We start from the raw sequence: 25587 nt of genomic DNA on the forward strand, positions 1-25587 counted from the left end.
ATATTTACGTAAGAGGGAATATCTAACCTTAACATGGCCAAAGCTCTTTACTAAATCAAATTAAAATGAATTATTTCTGAGACTAGATTGTCCACTTTAATACCAGATGTTTTTATTAATGCACCCTGTGGAAGGTACATACATATCATGTAGAGAAATAAACCTGTTCCTTTCATTTTACTTCTTTTGTTAGAGTTTTTATGAAGCTGGTTTTTCAGGTTTCATGTGTAATGCAGAGTACGGCAAACTGAATTCCTCGACGGGCTGTAGTGAGAAATGAGAATCATGTCAAAGCCAGGCCCATAAAGCCCTTAACCAGTCAACCGCTAAACTTTATTAACGTTTATAATGTTCTCTTTACGGTTCAACAAGATGGTTACCCTGCAGCCAACTAACAACAAACCATAACACAGGCCTGATTATGACCGATACTGGTACTATGGACTGTTTCGTAAAACCAGACGTATCCAGATGTAAATGCAAAGTCTTACATTTTTGTTCTTGCACATCTGTCTACAACTCTCACCTAGCTGAAAGTAGAAGCTTGCATTAAAAAAATAGACAACAAGAAAATATCTTTGAACTTCCACAAAACCACCGAAAAAGCAATCTTTAGAAATCGCTGCGGGAAGTCATCATCCTTCAGCCCGACTGCATTTGCTGGGGACAGTTAACTAATGCCAGCATGATGCCAAGTGAGTTTAAGAGGCACCTGGAAACCAAACATTCCTTCAGGGAAAAGCTTTGCCCACTTCAAAAGTTCAGTGGATAAGAAACAGGGATAGCAGGAGCGTCTGCTGGATTGTGTGGAAGTGTCTGATGTGGTAGTGGAACTTACTGCACATCCCCCAAAATGTAGGTATGATGCATTAAAGTAAAAAAAATGGATAACACAGAGGCCATTTTTGCTGACATGAACAAAACCTTGCTTTTTGAGTCTTTGCAATGATGTATGTTACTCAGTCTGACATCTGTTCAAATCAGCCTTTAGTAGGGCTGTGCGATATGACCAAAATCTCATATCCCGATATAAGACATCTATCATCCAATAACGATATAAATAACAAAAATGTAACATTTTCTGTAAATTCTGTGAATCTCGGGCAGCTCGACTTGCGTGAAGTGTTTCCAGCTGGGCGTCATGTAGCTGGAGTCGAATGTTTTAACCGATGCATGAAACTATACATTTTTAGACATAAGTTGTATTTATCACACGGCGTGCTGCAGGGAAAAGCCTGTTCTAACGTTTGAGTCTAAGGTTTATTTTTTAGCACCTGGAGGCTCTTTTTTACTTTTCATCCGTAAATAATCTGCTCTTTCACGTAATCCAGTTTAAGTCTCAACAGGATCTTGAGCTTTATTGTGAAAGGTTTATGTGGAACATAAACAAGCGGACACGCAATGGTTTTACCGACAACACATAAAAACAGGGGCTTGTCCGTCCGTAGTGTGGTTATATTAAATATAAGAGAAAGAGAGAACTTTAAGAAATGAATATAACCACTACAGTGACCATCAAAACGATGAAAAAATATTGCCGTAAACAGTTTATTTTGCGACACCACGAAACAAACGATAGCGTAAAATGAAACGATAGACGTTTTTATATCGTCATCCAATATATATCGTTATATCGAACAGCCCTAGCCTTTAGCAACAGATTTGCTTTTTTTTTTTATTCCTGTACGGAAATATGCATGTGGAGGTGCATCTGTTTAGTTTGGCGCTCACAACACTTTACAGACCAACGCTACGACTGGGTGGGCCTTATTTTTAACTTTAAGTGGTATATATGTTGCATGAGCATTTAAAGAGGCCCAAAATTGGGGATGGGTGTTTATTTTGACACACATGTGGTGTTTGCTGTTTGTCGTAACCACTGGTTTAATTTCCTCCCAGCTTAGTGAAGTCCTTTGCTCTACTCTGTTCTGCAGATCTGAGGCAGCTCGCGGTTGTTAAGCCGTGTTTCTTAACATACTTTCACAAAGCACTAAGACGAGGGGGAATGCCGCAGTTTTAGTGACTGAGTCATTAGATTAAACAGGTTTGCTTGTTCTAGAGTCACATGCATGCATCATGTGATTTAATAGTCTAACTTCTGAAAGTTCATATACGTGTCTGTTTGAGGAGCAAAGAGCAGTCAGGGTTTGCATCACTGGATTAAAATAATGAGTGGTTTGGACCAACATCAGTGTGAGTGAGTTGGCCTGTTTATTAGTCAAATTACTTGGTTGTTTTTTCATTCCTCTGTTTATCCATCTGTCAAACTTGATGTCTTGATTTTAAGAAAAACTTAAATGCATCTCAGCACGTTGGAATCTTTGTAGAATTCAAGGAGTCTTTCTTTTATTTATTTTTTCTTCAGTCAAATACTACTGATGTAAAGTTAAAGATTTCAGCATGGGAAGTGATCGAGTTTGACTCGCTCTCTGGGCCAGCCTCAAGTGGCCACTAGAAGAACTGCAGTTTCTAACACAAGACCAGCTCCAGTCGTTTGTCCTGCCTCACTGAAATGGTATGTTTTAGTGTGATGTGCACTGTCTTTATACTGCGCCAAATCACAGCAACAGTCGTCTCAAGGTACTTTATCTTGTAAGGGAGACACTTGAATAATACATACAGAGAAAAACCCAGCAGTCATATGACCCCCTATGAGCAAACACTTTGGAGACAGTGGGAAGGAAAAACTCCCTTTTAACAGGAAGAAACCTCCAGCTGAACCAGGCTCAGGGAGGGGCGGGGCCATCTGCTGTGACTGGTTGGGGTTGGGTCCCCAAGGACATTAAGACACTACCAGTAAAGCGCTTTGAGCCGAGTTGCTACATGTGACTTTTGTGTTGTTTTGGGGACTTTTTATTGTAAAAAAAAAAAAAAAAAAATATGGAACTATAAATAAATGTAATTTGGTTGAGAATTTTGTTTTTTGTGATAGTTTTCTTGTACTCTAGAGGGAGTAATAAACAGGGCTGATTTGTGGATTACACAAATCTAAAAATGAGCGTTTGGTCTTGTTTGTTAATCTATCACAAACTGCATTATTGTAGGATCTGCTGTCATCATTTAAAGACTTAATCTCTTCCAGGTTCTCCCAATTAGCCCTTGCTTCTTGGGTCCCTGCTTATCTCTTTGCTGCTGTTGTAACTGGATCTGTGATGAGCCATTGATTTTTGTATTGTCAAGGCTCTGATAATGTAAGCCCTTTGATTGTTGGTTCATTGACAGGAACTTTCTTATGCTTTATCTGATGATAAGATTGAATGCTGAGAATGGCTGTTAATCCATGAGATGAAATGATGTGATCTTAGTTTGTTTTGTGGCTTTGATTAATGACTTCATTACATCCTGCCTACATAACCTCCTCCATGATTGTGGCCTGTGCTTTGCTAAAATGTGCCAACATCACGATACTATTTGTCATGTAGGTGCTCTACAGTGGTGTAGTGTCTTTGGCATTTTTTTTTCTCACACTAGAACAACTGAAGCATCAGTGTGAAACAGTTTAAGGTCAGACACCAGCTGTTGAATTCAGCAGCTCTCTGTTAGGAGAGAAAATACACCTTTTGTAAAGTGTCTCAGTGAGAAAACATCCACGGCAGCAGCAGCAGCAGCTTCTTTTTTCCAGGGAATATTCAGCTATTTTTATTCCCGTCTGTCTACATGTGAGCTCAGAGATGTTTGTTTCTGCAGGGTTTGAAGACATTTGTCCCCAGTGATTGATGCACGTCTCGTGTTTTTCATATACCTCATAAAACAACCTTGTTTTGTTAGATGTCAAAATTCTTTAAAGATGATTTATTGTCAGTGCTCGGTTTGCAGGCTGTTTGGAACATTTCAGCTATTTATGTTTTTTAATTGAAAGCAGCTGTCAGATCTGTGCGTCATGGATCAGGGGAACTTTTTAGACCTGCAACACTGAGAACCTTAAAAGCTCGTCCTTTGGCTTGTAACAGGTGCTTTTAAGTAGTCTGGCCACTGAACGATTAATTAGGAAGGGAAAAAAACTCTTAGCAGGGAAACACAGCCGACTCTGAGACTGAACCTTTCCCGTGAGTTTGATAGACGTAACCTACTCTTCCTTATTTGATTATGAGTAAACATAATCTGACTGGTTACAAAGGATTAGTCTAACTTAGGTCTTATAAGCCTATTACCACAACGTTGTCTGTGCTGACTCATTGCATTGTAAAGCAGATTTCTCCTTTAAGGGAGACTCTCAGGTTTAGACGAGGTTCTTGTACACATTGTGTTTCAGTGACTCATGAGTTTCACGTGTAGCTAAGCCGGCTCTCCTCGTAATCGTTACCTGTCAACTGTCATAATGCTTTGACACGTCAGCAGTAGAGAGCAGCACTGTTTCCACTCATGAACCAGAAAATGAGATTTTTCTCATCATCTTTTTTTTTTAATGTCTTGCCATAATGTTCCCTTTTTCATGTTTTTCTGAGAACTGTTTATTGCAGCTCAGCAAATGTCTGACTCCTCACATCTGAGCACAATTTATTTCAAATATTTTTGAAATACAGTTTCCAGAAGTTCAAACAAACCCTGCAGGTATCATCACCTCCACTTACCCCCGTCCACTCCAGCCACTAGATGGGGCAGGCTCAAAGAAAAAGCCACGCAGTCATGTTTAGGCTCCCAGAGTTGCATTTAGTAGATCTGTTATCGATGTCTGGCAATTACAAATCAAAAAATAAACTTTTTGTGCTTTACTTGAATAGTCTCACTTGATTATAGTGCAGTTACTCTGGTGTGATGCATGTCCTATCACCTGCTATGTGTTTTTGAGTACAAATAAAATCTCTTTGAACAACTAGAATTGTTCTTTATTTAGTTGCATGCATCTACTGGAATTTGAAGCAAGAAAGTTTCCTGTGCTTTTATAAAAGTTCACAGATTCTTCATACAGCCGTGTGTTATGCTGATCACTCGTCAATCCTCTGTCGGTTTATTCGTGCTTAAGCAAAAAGCATTTTTGCTGTTGCTGACTTCAGGCACAATGCAGCGATGTCAGCCGGTCACTGGAGGCTTGAGGAGACTGCTGAGTCAAAGTCAGCATAACCTTGCTGTCATCTTCTAAAATATTTCTGTCAAGGCTCTGATAATGTAAGCCCTTTGATTGTTGGTTCATTGACAGGAACTTTCTTATGCTTTATCTGATGATAAGATTGAATGCTGAGAATGGCTGTTAATCCATGAGATGAAATGATGTGATCTTAGTTTGTTTTGTGGCTTTGATTAATGACTTCATTACTGTGACCTCTGCAGAGTTGAATCATGGTAGTGCTTAAAAAGATGCACGAGTGCATTTTATTAAGGCTCCAAAATTCAGTTTCCTAAAACTGCTCTGTCATCCAAAGCACCCTGAGGTCCCCTCTGCAGTACATTTAATGAAAAATAGAGGGACTCTTCCAGTCGAGTAGTGGAATACTTTATTGGGAGATGCTGAATCATAGTTAATGTTTCAGTGCAAAAATGAACAACACAGTGACTCTTTGTCAAGTTTATCTTAATTTTAGAGTCTAGATATGTTTGCAGGGGATTTGACCTTCATTTAAAGGTTTTTTTCTTCCCTCCTATCACTCACGACTCGAGTCAAAAACGCTCTGCACTGCCTGCTCGACACCAGCTGCTTGCGTGCTAGTGATGTGATGGTGGAGGATGACTGGTTGAGGCACCTCCCTGTGAAACACCACAAGGATGAGAAGGAACAGCAAGAGGGAGGGGTAGGAGCTGGAAAAGAGGGAGGTGTGCTTCCCTCTTTCACAATTTCTTTGCTGACAGGGTTTGTGTGCAAGTGGGCAGAGAGAGAGAGAGAGAGAGAGAACAAAAACACTGAGCTGCCAAGTCCTGTGGGAGCGGAGAGGGAGGGAGGCAGAGAGTGGTAGAAACAGACTGCCGTTAGCTGAGGGACGTTTACATCCTCCAGCGTGGTGCTTCAGGGCTGAGCTGACATTGCAGGGCTCAAACTGCTGTTTGGAGACTCAGCAGCCGTGAGAATGGATCCTGGAAGGTCTATCCAGCATGAGATCAGCTCTCTCAAAGGTACCACGCCTGACTTTATTCCATAATTTCTTTTTTTTTAACTTCCTGACTTGTCATCACCATCATATGCTTTCAAGACCGCCTTGTTTTCCCACAATCCTTCTCTGGTCAGGACTTCCTCATTTGTATAGATGCAGGCTAAAGAAAAAGTTCAGTCGTGAGCGTTTCTGGGAGTTAAATGGGGGAATTATAGTCCCCTGTTCTCCCGCCTCGTTTCTGCGGATAACAGAGGTGAAAAGCTTTTCTTCCCCTTTGATGTCCAGGCGTGACCACAGGGGTTGGAGCAGGGGTCACTGTGAGGCGGTGTCTTTTATGAGCCTGGCTGGGTGGGTGGGTGTGTGTGTGTGTGAGATGCTGAGGGAGGCTGGTGCTGCTGCATGCGGCACATTGAATGCGTCTGCGCCGGGAGATGCAGAACTCAACGCCTGGTGCAGAGCGGCTGCTGCATCGCCGTGGTAACAGCAGGAATTATGGTTAAGCGTGAGTCCTGAGATGGGACCGGCGATGGTGCAGAGACGGAGCTGATCACACACAGCTCTACAGCCGTAGTCTGTGTTCTGTCTGCTGCTTGTTTGGCTGCAGCGAGCTTCGGTGTTTGCTTATAATTAGTGCTTACATCATCAGAGTTTGCTCCACCCACCTTCTCTTTTCAAGTGTCTCACTCAGCAGTACTTCAGTGTCACAGACGTCATAAATACAGTACTGCAAAGTGTCATTTTAACACTTATTATCCCCATTTTGAAGATTTAGATTTTTTAAATAAATATAAAAGCAAATTCACATTTTCATCAGCTCTATTACTTTTCTTTTGTTCAGTTTTAACCTTATGTTTAATATTTTGTCATATAGAATATAATGCATCTAGATATTCCTACTTTTTAAGCAGTTCTGTTACAGATTATGATTATTAGTTTTGGCTTCTGTAACATGGGAATTTTACAGCTTTTGAGATTAAAATGAAATATGTCTTATCCTATAAATGAAGGGTATCAAAATCAACCTTTAAAAGGTTCCTAGTTATATTTTTTTGATGAGTAGTTCCTGATTTATCTAATAAATATACTCATTTTAGAAGGCTGGCAGATTTCTTGTGAAAATGTTACAGAACTCAAATGGCTTTAACACTTGAAAAAATAATAACAAGTGAATATTTCTCTCAGATTTCATCTATAAAATGAAACATATGATGCTACCTGCTGATCCTGTGTTACAAGGGAAAAGGAAAGAGTTGTAGCTTTAGCACTGATATTTAAATGTAGGTCTCGTTCAAATCAATAGTTTAGAAAATTAGAAAAAGAAAGACCTTGTTAAGTTTAGGAATTCTAGCTGCGGTTTCATAATTTATGCATTTAAATGAATGTACATTTGTTCAGGTCATGGATATTGTTGCCTACTTCATGTAAGAGACAAATATATTTATATTTAGAGAGACAGAAAGCCCCTAATTTGAGGAGAGAACAACCAGACTGTTGCAGCTTTTTCTAATGCTGGTGTCTGTGTGGAGCTGTGGTTTGTCTGCAGTATTCTGGCAAAATGTGGTAACGCTTTGGAAACGTTTTCCAGGCAGCGGAGGCATTTAAATGATCCTGGAGAGGGATCTGAAGGAGTCCTGCCCATTTGGATAGGCTGAGAATGTGTTCCCCAGGGCTGTGGAGACAAAGGCTCTTCGGTTCACTGAGCGCTCCCAATGGAGTTACTTAATATGTCGAACACCGCTGCTTACTCAGTCAGACTGAGTTCATTTGTAAGCATGTCGTCACAGCAGGACCATCACTCCCATTGTCTCTTTGTGTCACCTATTCTCAGACACTTGGTACAGAGTCAGGAGCCTGCTGGTGATCTGCTGTATGTCTTTAGAGGTGCATAGCAGCTATTATAGAAATTAGCATATTTTTTTCCTGTCTGCTTTACTGCTTTCTACAAGCCGATTCTCAGTCTTGACCCAATTATTTTAGCCTCATTTCAGGCTTATGTTGCTCTCAGTTGAAGAAAAGTTCTAAAAAAAAGTTACATTGTGGTGCATTCACTGACTCACTGAAATCTCTGCTTTTTCACTACCTGTTTTTTTTTTTTCTTAAGTATTCTTTTTTGTATCGTTTTGCTCTCTTATAAAACAGTTTCCTGGCTTACCACACTAAATAAAGTGTTACTTTTTGTTTTATTCAAAATAGAAAATAACCAGAGTGAAGACATTCTCCTTTACTTTCAGCACTTTTTCTACCCCAGGGTTTCTCAAACTCTTGTCAGCAGGTTTTCTGTTATGAATGATGCTTTCTGAAGGATACGTGCTGGTGAAAGAAAGATGGCTGTGCTTTTCAGCAGCACAGGTCCACAGGATATCCAGTTAAAAGGAGTTCGGTGCAGGAGTCAAAGTACTTGACCTCTTGTGGTATTGTGTTGCAGACAAAAAAAAAAGGTGAAGCAGGTCATTTGACAAGTCCCTACCTTTTATTAGAGGTATTTCCATATTTTAAGCAGGTTTATTTAATGAAATGGACTGTTATATTTTTACATAAAATAAATAAATGTGTTTTATATAGATTAGTGTTAAAATGCATTTTGGGGTATTGGGGAAATCATGACAAAGTGAGGATGTTTTTTTAAATAATGCCATCAGAAATACTTATCAGAAATGAAATAATCAAGAAAAACAACAGTTGAATATGTGGTTTGACCACTGTGCATGCAAGCACACTGGAGGTTGGCGAAAACATTCACCAGAAACGTTGCTTTTTGTTCCTCTTGATGTTGAAGATAGCATCAAGATCTTATGATGTCTATGGAGATGTTTCCTTTCTAAATGAATTTAAACAGAACATGTGCTTTCCTGTTTGTAATGAATCAGGTGATCGTTATTAATCCACCAAGGAAAAGAGCTGCAAACACCACACAAGAATACAAGAAAACATTTGGAGATCCAGTGCTTAAACGGTGTATAAGACAAACTGTCATAAAAACAAAAAACATGAGATTTGGCATGATAATTCAAAAAAAAAAATCTGCTTTACAGTTTTTTTTTTCTTGTTTTTTGGTAAAACAGTCAACTTGAAAATTCCTGGATGACAACAATAATTATATTTTAGCATTAAAAACATCATTTTAATTAAATGTCTTGCGCATAGTGGTGGATTTACCGTAACAGAAACATAAAACATGGCTTCGGGGTTACAGGTGCCGATGAAATAACAGTATAAACTACAACTACATCGAGTGGTCGTCTAATAAATATATAATTTGCAGTGTACTTGGCAAAAAAGCAGGTGTGCTGAGCTGCACTGTGATGTGCACTGACTCCTTAAAAACTTTAAAGCTGTCTAATGCAGTGTCAGCGCTCACAATGAATGAATTTTACTTCTAATGGTCCGTAGCAACAGAAAGAAACTGATGTTCACACACATATCAATGCACCATGATGACCAACAGGTGATATTCATTAACTCCTTTAAAATAAGTATTTGAAAAAAACAATTTGACATACTAACAGAGCATGGACAGTTTGTTGATGCCCCATAATAACGCCAGCATATATCCATGTAGTGTGACTATATCCCAGCAGCTACAGGCCGGGCTGCAGAAATGTCCCTTCATTGCAATGAGACCAGGGTAGCACTATTTGTAAGCTAAAAGCAGGAAGGCAACCGCTTCTTTTCTTGACCCTGTTAGATTTATTCCTGTTCCGTCCACCGCAAAGTTATTGCTGTAGCCATGCGAAACACATAACACAACACCCACCAGTGCCGACAGCACAGCAATCCTTCAGAGATCTCACACTGCCGATGATGATATGTGAACATAATGCATAAGTGTCAAAAAAGTGCCCCAAATGCCCACATGTGTTTGTTCATAAGTAAATCTGACCATATTTGGGAAATATTAATGTTCTTAATATTACTGTAAAGAAATATCTAAACATGGTGAACCCTTAATTCCTGATTATGGCAGAAATAATCCTCAAATGCAGGGCTGTTCAAGTGCATGTTCATTTCATGCACAGCTGCAGCATTTATGATTAATCTGCTGCCTACTTCTCCATTTCATTGACTATTTGTGTGGTTTTTAACACAGAAACAAACGTGCTAATTTCCCACAGCTTTCTCTGTAAAGACTAATTGTCCAGCGCGTAAATGCACTGAAATTGTTGCACCATGAATCAGGAAATGGTGCCACTGACTAATTGTTACATCAGGCTGGCACCAGTGTTGTGGGCCACATGATGCACATGGTCTTTGCTGGATTCTTGTAGTTAAATCCCCTTTTTTCCATTTACAATAACAGTAGCAGGCAGTCAGCGTCAGCCATTGTTTTTACTCTATAAAGAGTTATTTACTTTGTGTACAAAGGGCTGAAAGACCAGCAGCTGAAAGCCTGTTTGCCAGTTAGACCTGCGGCTGATCTAATCAGCAGATTAAAGGCCTGAGTGTAGATCTTTGTGACTAACGAGAACAGAGACATACAGGAGGTGCTATGTATGGTCAGATAAGATGCTTGGTGACATTGTTTTGACAATTTAAGCGACCGTAGCTTCAGTAAGACAGTAGAACATACAATAGGGACACATTTAACAGCTGGAATAAATAGATTTGTGTTGGATAGTTTGATTAGATTAAAAAGTGGACTGTGCTTCGGTGAACAGATCTGATTTCGTGAGGTTAAAACACCCTCGTCTTGATTGTCAGACCTGACTACCACATCCAGTTCAGTAATTAAACAGTACGTGGGCTCTCTTTGGCCAAATTTGACAAGTAAAATAACGTCATCATTGAGTTGTTATTAAAGACCTGTATGATATAGATAGGAATCTGTAATTTAGGGATGAAGAAGTATTCCCCTTTGATTTGCTTACTCATTTTCCTAGTTTCCCGTGCTTGTGTATCTCCGGTCATGCTCTGTTTCATATCTGCAAAAGATCACAAATTTCCTCTTGCTACTGCACTTTCTGTGAAGGGTATAAATGAGGGGCTGTCATCGTTGGGACAGAGAAGAGAAGGAACGCTGTTTGAAATATTAGTTACTCATAAGTTTACATCCAGGTTTCTATACAGCTTCATTTATTCACGGTGTATTTTTGTTTCTGCACACATCCTGTCTGTATTTTATGGATAGAGGGCTCATATATAGCTGTCTTAGTCTCAGTAGCTCCAAAATGCTTCAGCTGATATCTGAGCTGCAGGAATTAGTCGATAACTATATTCAAGGTTTCTCTCTCTGCAGCCAGAGTTAAGATTCACTGCAGATGTGAAGACTAGGCTTGTTGCACAAAGCATTCCCCCTACACTCTGTGCACAGACATATATAAAACATGAAATCTTTGAGATTAGCTAAACATATGTCAGTATTCAGAATTTGTACTTAAGGTTTTCTGCTTTCTTTTTTAGATGTATTTGGACTGTAAAGAAAGGATGTCTTGTCTTGTATATCAAATACACTGGATACTAACTACACTAGCTGTTCCCAGAATGGCAGAACGGTGTCCTTCAGCTCATTGTTTTGGATTGGCAACCTGCAAGTTTACTGTTTTGGTTCATTGACAGAGATTTCAGCAGAAGTTGCACCTCTTTTTTTTTTTTAGTGAAAAAGCTCTGATAAATGCATCATACAATTCTTTCCCAGTTTCAGATCGTAGCACTAAAGGGGTTGACGGCTAATACTGAGCTAAAAGAAAGTAAATATCGGCATTACATTCAACAGGTCATCAACTGTTTGCTAACAAGTTTGTTCTTGGAACTCTGTGGCATCAGCTTATCCCTTTTTAAGTCCACTGTTGGGTTCATCCAGCCTTATGTTGTGGGTCCAAGTGGGGCCTCTCTACAAACATGTCATGTTTGTAGAGAGGCCTTGTGCTAAACTAACGAACACAACAATACTTAGTTACAGGTGACTTTGTATCACAGGTCTGTGGAACCACGATCCAGGTATACCTCCGTTTTTTTGTGCTTTGGTTTTGATTTACAGGTTTCTGGCTTTTCTATAGAGGTCAAAAACAAACAGAGCTGATGACTGGATTAATGACTGGAACACAAACAAAAACTATTATTTCCAATTCACGTTTTATCTGAATGATCTTTAGACATCAACACACATGACAGAACTGTCTAATAAAAAAAGTTCAATCGCAAAATGAACACAAATCTCAAAATTGTTCAGCTATTATAAAATGTAATCACCCAAATTTCAGCTTTTCTTAAATAACAAGTAGTTCCAGTTAGAAACATTAGCTGACCTATATTAGTACAATTAAACAGAGGCAGTGTAGCCCCCTAATGGGGTCCTGTGTACTGAAGAGTGCTGGAGCTGTCAGCGAGGCTGTCAGTCATGCTGTTTGATAACTCTGGAAACGGTCCCCGCGAGTGCCCCCCTGAGTTGGCCGATGAGATTGCTTAATCCCATTAACCTTGGGTTTCCTGTAATTCAGAAGAGCAACTGCCTCCATAATTTGACACATCCTGTCTAATCATCCAATCCTTCCTCTAATCCCACTCTCAGTGGAGCGTAATTACATTCTTTATGCTTTGTTTTGTTAGGGAAAGGGGATTCAGCAGGGAAACTGAAACAAGGTGACTCCTGTGCCGCTTGTAAGACGGAGGGTTCACACGGCTAAGTTTCTTTCCCTAAAGTGGCCAGGAGGGGGCACTGTTAGTGCAGCTGCTGCGGCCTTAATGAGGCTATTGAGACGTCTGTTGTTAACATAGTTATTGCTGTTTGTTTGTTGATTCTTAAGATTTCAATTGTAATAAAAAATATAAAGGATTGGGTTTTAGAAATGGGAGAGAGTCTGCTTTGGAGGAAAGTTGAATTTCTCTTTTTTGCCTTTTTTTTCTCTCTTTCTAGGTAAGTTGCTGCTCCTGCCTTTTGTAACTTTGTGGGGTTCCAGGTGACAATAGGAGGCTGTCCGGTGTCACAGGACGGGTGAGCGCCTCCTGCTTGTGCATCAGATCTTTCTGTCCTTGCTTCTTACTCTAAAGTATCTTTTCATTTCTGTTAATGCAGGGGCATAATTAGACAAGCGAGTTTTGTATTTCGTTACAGTATGCAACTGTTCATTCCTCATTCCTTTGTGTGACAGTCTTCAAGTGAATGCTGCTTTTTATTTGGTATAATAGTCACTGGTACAACAGTGCTGTCGTTGTTTGTGGCACAAAGAGCTGCAGGCTGTTTGCCATCATGTCTTCTGTACTCTTTCTTCTGATGCCAAGCCAAGTGAGTAAACTGGATCTGCAGCTTGAGGCCATGTCTCGCTTTCCTTTTGCACTTTTATATCTCTGTCTTGTATCGTGTCTCAATCTCAATTTGCATCTGGCAATTATTTCAATATTCCGATATTTTTTGGGTCATTTTCTTGGTTTTGGTCAACAAGCAATTCCCAAATGTAAATATATTCAAGTTACAAGAGCATAAATTACTACTCCTTGAATTTCTTTCTTTATATACATGCACACACTATATTTTGCAAGTGTAAGAGTGGGCTGTATTCAAGGATCAGGGTGAAATCATATCCCTCCCACTGACATTTAACTTTGTCAGTAATTGTAAGTTTTAAAGCCCTCGAGCTTGGTGCCGTTTCCAGAAGTTGCCTGGCATGAGACGACGGTATAAAAGCTACTGAGGCTGTTTGTCCGCCAACCCTCACCGCAGGCAAAACAGCCAGCAACAGCCAGCAAGGCGCCCTGCTGTATGAAAAGCCCTGTGAGACCCCTTCACTGCCACTTTCTATGAAGCAGATAACAGTTACTATCATGCTTATTTTTTTCTCTCGTGGGAGTGACAGTCTGGGAGTGATCTAGAAAAGGCCTGAGGAGGTGGGAATGTGGACGGGATCTGGACAGAGTGGAGGTGAAGCCCCAGTCACATTGTGTCAGGGCTGAGTTTACGAGGAGGCTGAGCTGATTTATAGGACTCCTCTAATGGCACTGAACACACATCATGCTGACATGTTGCTTCGGGGGTTTCCTGAGAGCGATGTCTTGTCAAAGTGCTTTTAAGTTTTGTTCTTGCTCGCTTGGTAGTAAACAAAACCCCATTGTGGGACCATGGTGGATCTATCACCCATTACTTTAAATCACCTTGGTGGGTAACATCCCCACATTGACTACATTTTTGGACTTCTTCAGCTGGTAGTTAGTTGGACCTGCCTGAGAAGTTTGAGAATAAGGGTCTTTTAATAAGCCATGACTGAATATCTAACAATAAGAAACACAGGAGCTGTCTGATTGAAGCCCTGCAGCCTCCATGGAGAGAAAGTCAGTGAAGCGTGACTGTGTGCTGCTGTCAACATAGAGGCCAGTGGAAATCGGCACACCTGGCTTTATACTGGACATGGTCCAATGACTTCCTTTGGTGTTGATATGCACACTGAAAAATGTTTTGGTGAATTTACTCAACGCACCAAAGAAAATCATCTACGTCTTTGCTTAGTGAGCAAAATATACATAATTAACATAGCTTTTAATATGACACACTGTCACAAACTGTGCTTTTCACACACAATATCAAGCACATGTGAAATATACTTTGGTTTTCTCGCTGATTTAATCCCTCAAACCCTTAACTCAGCCCTCAACTTGATGATTTTCAAAAACTGTTTGCATTTTATTATCAGCTGTCCCATTATTGCTCAGTACCCTTCCGCGAAAACCAGAAGCAACAACAGTACTTACAAACATGGCTGAAGAAACCTCAGAGTCTAACACTGATTTTGCTTCGGAGACCTGGGACTTGAGGAAAGGGTTTTTCCACATCCAGTTATGTGAGCACAATTCAAGGAATTTTAGTGTTTCAGCTCCTCGTCTCGTCGTGTTGTCTCCTTCAACATAATGTCCAATGTCTCCACTCTTCTTGATGAAGACATAAATATACTCGATGGTCTTATTATATTCTCCGTATTTAATTTAACTTTTAAAACACACTTTAAATGAGATTAAACGTTCCTCTCACCACACGTTTAATCTCCATGTTTTTATGGAAGGCTGTGTAAATTAAGGATTAAAATAATCTGGAATGATTTTTATCATGAAAAGAGAATAAATGCAGGTCAGCCACATTTTAACTGTTTGCCACTTGATTAATTTAATATTTGTGGTTTTGTTGGCATAATTTAGCTCTTTTAAAATTACAAAGCCCTTTCATTGCAAAGAAAAGCATCTACATCAGTCAACCACAACACTGACAGATTCAAAAGAGCCAAAGAAATGCAGTGTTATCCCTTGAATTATGACATATAATACCAGGGATGGTGTTAATTAAATTTTAGGTTCAGTTATAATTTTAGCTTTCACGGACTGTTAAAATAAGATATTATTAAAATAAGTTATCTTTTCGTGCTTGGCCTATTATTCTCTAAAAGTTCAAATTCACTTCCCATCAGGGTGTCGCACTGAGTTCACGCTTATTTAGTTCATGTTCATGAAAATTTATGTAATTAAAAGACACATTTTACCTCTTTTTTTCTAATTATAATTTTTGTCACGATAAAGCACCTTGCAGGTCATCCTGCTGAAAACTGGTGCAGACTCCTAAAAACGGCTCCCCGACAGAACGATGCTCCCGACCACGCCCGAAAAACAGCTCAGGGAGAGCTTGAGGAACACAACAAAGAGCACAGTGTTGATGCTGCCTCCACACCCTCCAAGATTTTCATCCGAGAGTAAACTAGATACTCAGAGACCCCACTCTGCACCACATCAGATCTGTGTCCAGCTCTTTGATTGCACAAGGGGGTCCTGCACAGTATTTATTGTTTCTTTAACAAGGACGGTCAAAGTTATAGACATAAATATAAAATGCAAACATACCACATTTAATTGAAAGTGATAATTTAGACCTGTAGTCCCAATGCAGATCAGATAAATCTATGCAGGTGAAAATATACAGCTAATACATTACTTAAAAAACTAACATAATTAATTGTTTGAGATGTGCCTGAAGGGTTCGAGCAATACACTGTCCCCTAATTATAACTGGTGAGGAGTGTTTGTTTACTCCCCTTTCCTAAGAACTTGTGGGTGATCTGTGTATAATCAGCTGGGATTCTCAGCAGTTTAAGTGCATTCCAGTGGTGAGCCAGTATCAAGGCAAAAGAAAAGAATACCAGAGAATTAAACTTGTCTCACAGCTTTTACACAGTAATCTCGATCGGTATGTTCAGTATGTTTTGAACAGTTCCTTCCTCGACAGTAAATCAATTAAAATGATATTTAGTGGTGATCCAGGGTTATGAGGAGGTCCGTCGATCCATGTTGAAGGCAAACGGAGACTGTGGGCTCAGCAACAGGTTATATTTTAGGGGAGTATTCCTTTGAAATGCTCGAGTTGAGTTTCTTGGTTGGTGTGTGCGTGAATGGTAACGGAGCAACTCCAAAATAATGTCAAAACCAGAGTTTCTTTTGATGTTTTTATCACCTGAAACTTTTGGATCAGGTTGTGTGGTGAGCAGGAGAAGCTCTCAACATCTGGACGAGTGTGTCTGTTTCTTATTGTTGCCAGTAGCGATGCTATTGCCTCTGACCACTGTTCTGGCCTTGTACTCTATGCACTCATATTTCTTTGGTGCGTCATGTTACTGTGGCTGCAGGCATTCCTGGCCAGCCACGCCCTGCCATGGGTTTTGATGACTCATTGCAGTGGTCACTCACACACACACTTTCACATTTCCGTTGCTACGCTGTGGTTCCTCTTAATCATATGATGCTCCTATCTGATTTGGCGAAGTCTGGCGTTCATCCATTTTCTACTTTCCAAGTCGTCCATTTTAGGTTCAGGATTTTTCAAACCACCTTTGCACTGAGCTGCTTCATTCCTTCCCGTGTTGCCTCAGACTGGCTCAGAGGTCCATTAGTTTCTAACAGCATCAGCCATTTTTTTTCTCAGATGGTTTGTGATCCAAAGCTTTTATGCTGTGAACAGTATTTATAGTGGTTTGTGCATTACCAACAAAAACCTGTAGTCTAATAAGTTCGGCTTGACATTGTGATCCTTTAAAGCCAAAACAATGCATTGATGCTGTTATCCATTTTGTGTTAATCAGTGATAAATATGCTTTTCAAATATTTGAATAGTTGCTACATTTTTCTAAAACTCACATGGTTTATGTAACCATTTCTTGTCTTAATTACATATTTGTCCACATTTACCTGTGCATGGTAGGATAAAGCATGCTACTATCAGCACTGACAAGATTTTTGCTAAAACAAACACCAGCAACAACACAATAATGTTCTGCTCTCAGGCTTTGGTCACATTAGAGATTGTGTTCAGATTAGAGATTAGATGCTACTGATCAAACATGAGAAACATAAAGCTACAGCCATCAAAAATAGCTCAGGAAAAAAATAAGGCCTTGCCAAGTAAAGCTAACATGTCACAAGTCTGCCACAGCTCTGCACAGTCAGTAGTTTCCAGTAACCATTAAATGCTTGAAATACCCTGATACCACTCATCAGCCTGCAGACCTGTTTGAGTGTCAGCGATCTTCCTCTTGTTTGTCCCTCTTCTGCAGTAGGATGCTGCAGCATCTCACTCAAGGACAGTTTGACATCGAGGTGTGAAGTCAGGAAAGCTTGAATAGCCTTGTTGGCTGCCCTCAACTTAGCTGTCTGCTCATATACAGAGATATATAATTAGTGTCAGTCCCAGGTAGGCGTAAATCAAGTAGTCATACACATTTAAGGGTGTCTAAAAGCTGTGAAAAAGTAGCTTTCTTTCTGTTATTAGCTAAGAGAACAGAAAAGTGGACAGTGGTGAGCAACAGCCCGATCATGTCTAAATTTACTTCAAACCCACGCTCTGCAACATGTATCTAATACACGTATCTAATAAACATTGAGAAGTTCAGTATATTTAGATGGTGCAATGACTCACAGGCTGTGACACAAGGCTGCGTTTCCTCTGCTGTTTGTTTACAGGCTACATCCTTCTTGGTGCTGTCATGATAACAGCATAAAGACACTTCATACAAACAAACTGCTGCTGCCACAAGCAGCTCTCTCTTTCTCCTTTGATTAAAACAATTTCATTGCAGTGGGCAGCTTTGACCTGGCCAGTGTTTGGAGCTCCATTTATAGCTTCATTCTTTCACTTTGGTTGTTTTTCTTCTGGGACAGGCCCAAATCACACAGTGTTTATTCAGCTTAACAAGGACTCGTTAATGCAGCAGAGACATGGCTCCATATGAAATTGATTAACTCCTCGCTGAGCACTGATAAAAATGCTTATGAGAAATTCTGCTTTCTCCTATGTGCATTTTTTAATGATGCTATCCGGGTAACAAGCATATACGTCCATGATGTTAAAATCAGATTTGTCAACATTAACCATCCATCAGTTCCCAAAAAACCTCTAGCTGTATTTTTGGTTTATATGGGATGTTTTAATTAAATACATAATCAAAAAGCAATATATTACATAGCCAACTGGATTTGTATTTGTATAATATTTCAACATTTGCAGTTTAATCGGGTGCGATTCATCTTTTTCTGATGAGATTTAAGTTTCCTTTTTCAAATACATTTAAACTAAACCATACTAAACTAAACTGCATTGTAGAGATTCCATCTCTAAAATTAGTATGAAACTGCTACAAGCTTTGTTGGTGAATCTTATCACTCTGTTTAGTTTAATGTTAGGTACACTTACTTTCTTGTGTGTGTTCTCTGTTTTTCACTCATATTTGTGAGTGGGCTGATGTGTAAGGGTAGAGATGTCCATATAAAGGTTCCATTATATGGAGTTTCCAGCAAATTTTAAATCCATGAGCCATTCTGCTAAAAGTTGACACCGTATCCATCTGCCTTGGGAAAAAATGTGCCTTTTAAATCACTAAAAGATTTTTGCACTCGTTTTACATGAGGTGGACAGATGTAAGTACTAACTCCAGAAGCACAGATGGATCAGAGAATAAGACGGATGACGCCTTTAATGCATACATTATCCAGAGGAATTTGGCCTCCATTGCACTGCAGACAGTTCAGTTTGCAGAATGTCCTCAGGACTTAACTGAACATCGTGTCAGGAACATGTTTTAAGTGCAATAGTTGCAGAATTTATCACCACACGTGTGTGTGGACTGTTTCAGCAATAGTCCTCCCAGCATTTTCCCACTGCTCCATTTCCAAATGTCAAAATGCAGCCTTGAATTTAACGACTTGGAAGACAACCATACAGCTTAAACGACTCGCTATAAAGTACGCACTGGAATGTGGAGAGCATTTATCTGCCAGTAGAGTTGAATAGGTTTATTTTAAAGCACCCAGTGTCACTTTGAGTTGTCTTCATTCCCTCGACCTCGACCATCGCCACCATGGCAATGAGCTTTCATCATGACTTGGAGAGAGCAACAATAAACATCTACATTATTTATATCCAGACAAAGGTTGAGGATGCGTATTATTTTTTATTTTTCCCATCAGGCTGTTTTTAATAAGATTGACTGGAGATCGTCAATCTCTAGATTGCATTTAAGAAAGGCTATAACTGAAGCTGTTAGAGGTGTGACGCAGGTGCAGACAGCTTCACTTCACTCCATCTATGATTCTGTGTTTGAAAACCAAACAAAAACTCTATTGTTGCCGCCAGTGTGTTTGATATAGAGCCACGGACAGGTAATGGAGAACACATGGCGATTAAGTCTCTGCATCCAGTGAGCCAACACAGTCCTCAAGTTTTTTTGATGAATCCCAAGACCACTAAATTCTTGCGCTGTGAGAGGCCTGTTTTCTTTTACCAGAAGAGTTCTTACCAGCTGTGCCATGCAGCAAGAATTTATCTGTGCTAGCAAAAAGATTGTGATTCATTCTTCCAGACATCTTCACTTAACGCTTCAGTATATCATTTCGAGTTCTATGACAGCCTATCGAAATACGATGGAACTGGCAGGAGATCATTTGCCGGGTATGATCTGCAGTGGAGCCTCATCTGGCGCAAAAGTTATTTGCGCTGATTGTTGCCATGCCCCAAAAGGGCGGGGTTATATCCATCTCCAGAATTCTGATTTATCGGTGGCAGTGTTTATGTGACTGCATAATGTTGAAATAGCTTAATACTGTTTGCCCCAGACCTGCTAGAGGGAGTCATCTTCCCTCTCCTGCATGCTCTTACTCAAAGCGATTTCTTATGAAACATTGCTCCCAGTAGAGCAATCAAGTTTCTTGACAAATGGGTTTGACACAAACAGGCAAAAGCTGATTTTCATTAAGCAGATTATAAAATTGATTGTTTGGAAAAATTATTAAAAAGCTTGAACCTCTGTATTTATTTCAACACTTCACCCTAATAGGTTTTCTGTTCAGAGATTTTAATGTGATCAGCAGAGATGTGCTCCTATATTCATTATTATTAAATGACTGTTAAATGTTGCAGCTGTCAGAGAGAAGAGGGAAAATTAGGAAGAATTAGGGAAAATCACCATCTCCTGCAGACTTTTTCCAAACCTCCTGTTTGTATTTTTAGCTCCACTGGCAGCTGTTGTTACCCTGGACTCTTATAACTGCTGTTCAGTCTCATTTGGTCTCAGAGGAGGTTGAGTAACATGGACCTAAACACAGGCACAATTGTCTTTTCTTATGGGGAAATCCACGACTTGATGGCTTTTCCATTTAGGTTTGCAGAATTGGCTGGCCGGAGATGTGGGCTATGAGTGAGGAAAGGAAAGCATGGAGACCAAAGATTATACACTGTTTGTACTTAATGTTTGACATTTAGGTTTGGTGTCTTTGAATAGCACTGAAGAACCTTTGGAAAACATTAGTGACCATGACTGTATATTATATTGGGCAAATTCAGTAGTTTAGAATACAAAGAGAGCCTTTCATTCTGGAACCTTGTATTTCGTCAAAGTGACATTTTCAAAACCTCTTGCCTTTAAAAACACATGCCGATGATTCGCCACAGCTGTCCCTGTTTTGCACAGCATTGTATGCATGGTTGTTATCCCCTCAGGCCTGTTCGGTGTTGGTTGTGTCATCCCTGCCCCATATCAGATGTTTTAGCTTTCAGCTTGTTTTTTCCCTGTTATCTGTTACCTACACATCTGTTTGAATGTTAAAGTCTCATTTCATTCATGCATGTAACACGGTATATGTACTATTCTGCAGTGTGTCTGTCTTACAGATGATTGGATTACCACCCATCACCGCTAATTGTTGTATCCCTGTGTTATTACAGGTGTATTACTTCTAATGTCTGATGCTGTGTTAGAGTGCTGCACATTTTAAATCACCATCCTTTTACTGAAAATCTTCTGTGCAGTTATTTGTCCAAATGACTCTGAGGTATGCTAAAAGGCAGAATGTAATGTCTGGCTTTTTTGGTTTTAATTCTTTAGTTATTGCCAGGCTCCGTTTGGACTGTAGTCAACATACCACTAGCTCATTACAGTTACTCCAATCCTGCGTTATTAAGACCTTCAGTAAGTCCTGCAGTGACTTTACAAAAACTATTTTTATTGTTTTTGTCTCCAGTGCTGTTGGTAAACTCTTGTTGTTGTTCTCATCTGAGGCTGGTGAGGAAGGATTAAGATGACAACCTAGTGATGGTGAATTTGTGTGTGATGCACAGTTTTCTACACCATCAGCTCATATATGAAATAACTAATAGTACTAAAACTGGTTCACGTTAAGTAACTAGACATGAATAATATCTTGCATTTTAAATATTTATTTCATGATTATATATTGTCATACACTGTCTGATTTGTGCATAGATTTTGACGGATTATTTAGCAAAGAAAGAATTCATTGTTTGCGTTTTTATATATATAAAACCCACACTGTTTTTGCACTTTGTGTTGAAAGCTGGCTAAGGTAGCAGGGGTTTTGTAGCAGCGGCACTGCCCATTACCCACACAAGGTCCAAACCTCCTTTTCTCGTCTCTGTTTGGATCCTTTTGGTTTCTGTTTGCATCCTGTGTGCGCACACCCCTTTAGATTCTCCTCCTCTCTTCCCTCTCGCCTCTCATCCACACTGTTTCTGTTTCGACTGGGGACTGAGAAGGTAGGAGGGGTTCTGAGCATCGCTGTTTCTCCATGCTGACTCATGATGACAACTGGGTAGATAAATGCTTCATCAAAGTGAATCCAAAATTATGTAGAATTAAGAATTTTTAACAGGTCTTCTTTGTGATATATTTCTCTATGCAAATACTGCGCATTGAAGTGCTTATAGTATCTGAAGAAGGAATTCCTTGAGGATCTCAAAGAACACAAGGGAAGACATAATGGTGGCTGGAATGGTAATGCCATTAGCCAATCTGAAAGCAATCTACGAGCTTCTCTTCAAAGATGGCGTCATTGTGGTTAAGAAGGACAGGCGGCCACAGTCCATGCATCCTGATCTCAATGGGGTGAATAACCTAAAGGTGATCCGTGCCGTGGGCTCTCTCAAAACTAAAGGCTACGTCAGGGAGACTTTTGCCTGGAAACATGCCTATTATTATCTCACCAATGAAGGTATCGGGTACCTGCGAGATTACCTGCACCTGCCTCCAGAAATCATGCCTAGAACCCTTCATCGCATTTTTCGCCCTGGATTTTCTGCTCGAGTTCAAAGCGTGAAAGGCCCGAGATCTTCCATTTCAGAACTGAAGGCCCAAGGAAGAACCCAAGAGGGTGTTACGGACAGGCACGTTTACCGTCACAAGAGAGTTGAAGAAGAACAACCTGACAGACTTCCAAAAACCTTCAGAGGCTCCTACCAGATGTCCATTGGTCAGCCTAGAGATCAAAACACTACCTTGTTCAAGGTGGACAAAGACCTCTGCATAGAAGAGGAAAGTCACAGTAAAGTTTTCAATGCTTCTGTTCTCCACCATGAAGACAAAGCCACCAGAGGTCATTACTCAGTCGAGGAGGCCAAGCAAGGTTTTCATTCTCCTTCAGTTGTGATAAAGTTTCCAAAAGAAATCCAGACAGTTCAGAAGGTTCCTGGTGTTCCAGTAACAGAGGTCCTGCAGGAATCGTTTAAGAACACATGTGCTGAACCACAAACAGGTTATAAGGAGTCTGGACGTGTTGCTATGGCCACCATGAAGGTGCAGAAGACTACAACTGAGGAACCTGTAAAAGAACTGATCTTAAATGAGATGAGAAGAGAGACCAAATATCTGTTCTTGGGGGTTCTTGAAGAAGAGGTACCTGCGAGTGAATGCGGTATACAAATGGTAGCAGACCCCCAGGCAGTCCCTTTGATGGAAGAGCTTATTGATGATGAAGAGAAAGATGAAGACCTTCTCCATGAGGTTGTCAACTCAGCTCCGTTTGGATCTTCTGCTGACGTTGTGACAGAAGAATACCACAAGAAGTTGCCAGGTGATGTTGAGGAGATGAAACATGTGATGGTTGAAGTTTACAGCCCTGCAGATAAAAGTGAAACATCCAAGTGTGACACTTACAAATCTGTGCAAAATATTCCCGAGGAAAAAACAATGGAATCTGACATTACAGATACAGAGAATGAAAAAGACAGTGAGACAATAGTTTCTGCAGAAGTCATGATTTCTCATGATGCATCTGGAGCCTCCTCCACTGCAGCCACTAAAGCAGACCGTCCCGTCCCTATAGTCCCACCAGTTTACCCAGCTCTGAAGATCCCTCTGCTTCAGGTAGACTGCACCACTCTTACAGAAGAACCTGAAAAAGGTAAAGATGCTCAGAAGACCGGGCCTGACTTCCCTGAAGGTTTGAGCTTCTTCTAACTCCTCCTCCCGTTTCTTCCTCTTTCATTTGCAGTAAAGGCTATCTTGGTGTTGCTATGGCTGCTGGCTCTGTTTATGTGGATGAAGCAGAGATAATTTAATCTCGTCTCTTATTGATACAAATAATGGTCCTGTCATTTTTCATATAGCTAAATAACAACAGACTGTCAATTAAGTGTCATTTTACAGATGCGGATTGTGGCAACCAGTGGCCCACTTACACAGACAAGCTTTGTCTAAATGTGAATCATGCACATGTTTGCATACTGTATGTTAGTGAGGGTACAGTTATATTTTTAAAATGCATTAGTCCTCATTTTGTTTACTGTCACACATCTGCTTACGGGATTCACAGTAACTAAAACTCGAACTGTAGAAACATTAAGAATTTATAACAAATAAGAAAATAATGTGACTTTTATCCAACACTGATTATTGAGACACCTTGTAGATCATTCGTTTTATGTGGCCTGTGATGCTTTACCTCTGCTAGTCTTCTTAACTGGAAACACATATAACTCTTTCTTTGAGATGTTTCGAGGGTTAAAAACAAGCAAAAAGCAAAGATAACATATGAAGCTTCTACATGTTCAAACTGCATCTGTCAAGCAGATTATTACTGTCGTATATTCAGCAGAACAGGCAGTTTTGTTCTGCAGTGGTTGTGATCTATACTCAAACGAAAAACAGTGTGTTCAGTTCCCCAAGGAGAACAGCATCAACTACCCATTAATTCAATGAATATTTAATTAACGTCTTGTTATTTTTAAGGTAGCAAAATTATATTTATGTAGCACAGCAGGTACAAACTGCAGCACAACAATAGAGAGATCAAAACTAAACTGAAAGACTCACAAAAGCTCCTGAATTAATGAAAAGGGGTAAAGTTGATCATTTTAATTCATTAAAGAAATAGAAATTTAAAAAGATAATTATTAAATTAAAAATGTTTTTAAAAAAACATGTAAAAATAAAGTAAATAGTAAACTTGAGAAAACCAACAAATTAAATTAAGTAAAACAACCAGAACTCAGTTAAAATTATAATTAAGACCAGCAACTACATGACTGACAAACACAACCAAACAAGAATCTTTTAATTTCTTTTACTTATTTATTTTTGTATTTTTGAAGCCTTAAAGATCAAAGAGGCTTCTCTGGTATTGGTGGAAGAACCTGTCAGCCTGTTGAAGCTGGTTCATAGTTTACTGACACGTCTGAGAGATATTGAGATTCCAGACCAGAGAGATGTCTGCATCGTGTCAACAGACATTAAAATATTCAGATAAACTAAGTCTAAGTGGAGGCAGATACTGTAGTTACCTCTGTGTGGGTGTTATATGGTCAAATCTTCTTTTTTAACTTAAACTCTGGCAAACATGTTGTGGCGTTGTAGGGTATCTACAGGTGTCTAAACACAGTATTCAGTATTAAATCCATGCAAACATTTGTGCTGCTGCGTGCGCTACATCAATGTGGCTGATTCATTAATTCTGGCATCTGCTGTTCTGCAGCTGCATGCACTCGCGTGTCCATCTCTCTTCATCTCACAGAACATGCTGCATTTCACACGGCCCCCAAACTAGATATTAATACAGCGCATAAAGACTTATAAAAGATAAATGCTTCTGCAAATCCACGTGCTGAATTCCCTGGCTCTACCTTTTCAATATGATATCTGCCTGAGAACCTTCCATTGTCGGGCTGATATATGACTCAGCAGAGACTGGAAAAATGTGAGTGCCATTAAACCACACTCAGCTTTTCCTGTCTGTGCCTCCACAAAAAAGGGCGAAGCAGCAAAGCAGTCCAAAACACAGAGTGTGTGGCATTTGCCACCTTTCATCTAACCTCCACTTAGCC

The 25587-nt window shown here is 39.8% G+C and overlaps 1 protein-coding gene across 13 annotated transcripts in view; it reads left to right on the forward strand.

The window, feature by feature from the left end:
• Nucleotides 1–25587, forward strand: part of pleca (plectin a) — a 105178-nt gene that overhangs the window by 29348 nt on the left and 50243 nt on the right. For 4 of the 13 annotated variants that reach the window (XM_023154086.3, XM_023154088.3, XM_023154087.3 and 1 more), the window contains exon 1: nucleotides 22235–23708. The exons of 7 other annotated variants lie outside the window; for them this stretch is intronic. In XM_023154086.3, the coding sequence (XP_023009854.3) occupies nucleotides 22250–23708 (1459 nt within the window). In that variant the 5' untranslated portion in view covers nucleotides 22235–22249. Of the gene's footprint in view, nucleotides 1–5881; nucleotides 6046–22234; nucleotides 23709–25587 lie in introns of those variants that run through there. 2 more of the 13 variants (XM_012924131.4, XM_012924133.4) reach the window with 1 other exon arrangement.

This window comes from Maylandia zebra, linkage group LG22 (genome assembly GCF_041146795.1).
Source record: "Maylandia zebra isolate NMK-2024a linkage group LG22, Mzebra_GT3a, whole genome shotgun sequence".
Lineage (NCBI taxonomy): Eukaryota > Metazoa > Chordata > Actinopteri > Cichliformes > Cichlidae > Maylandia > Maylandia zebra.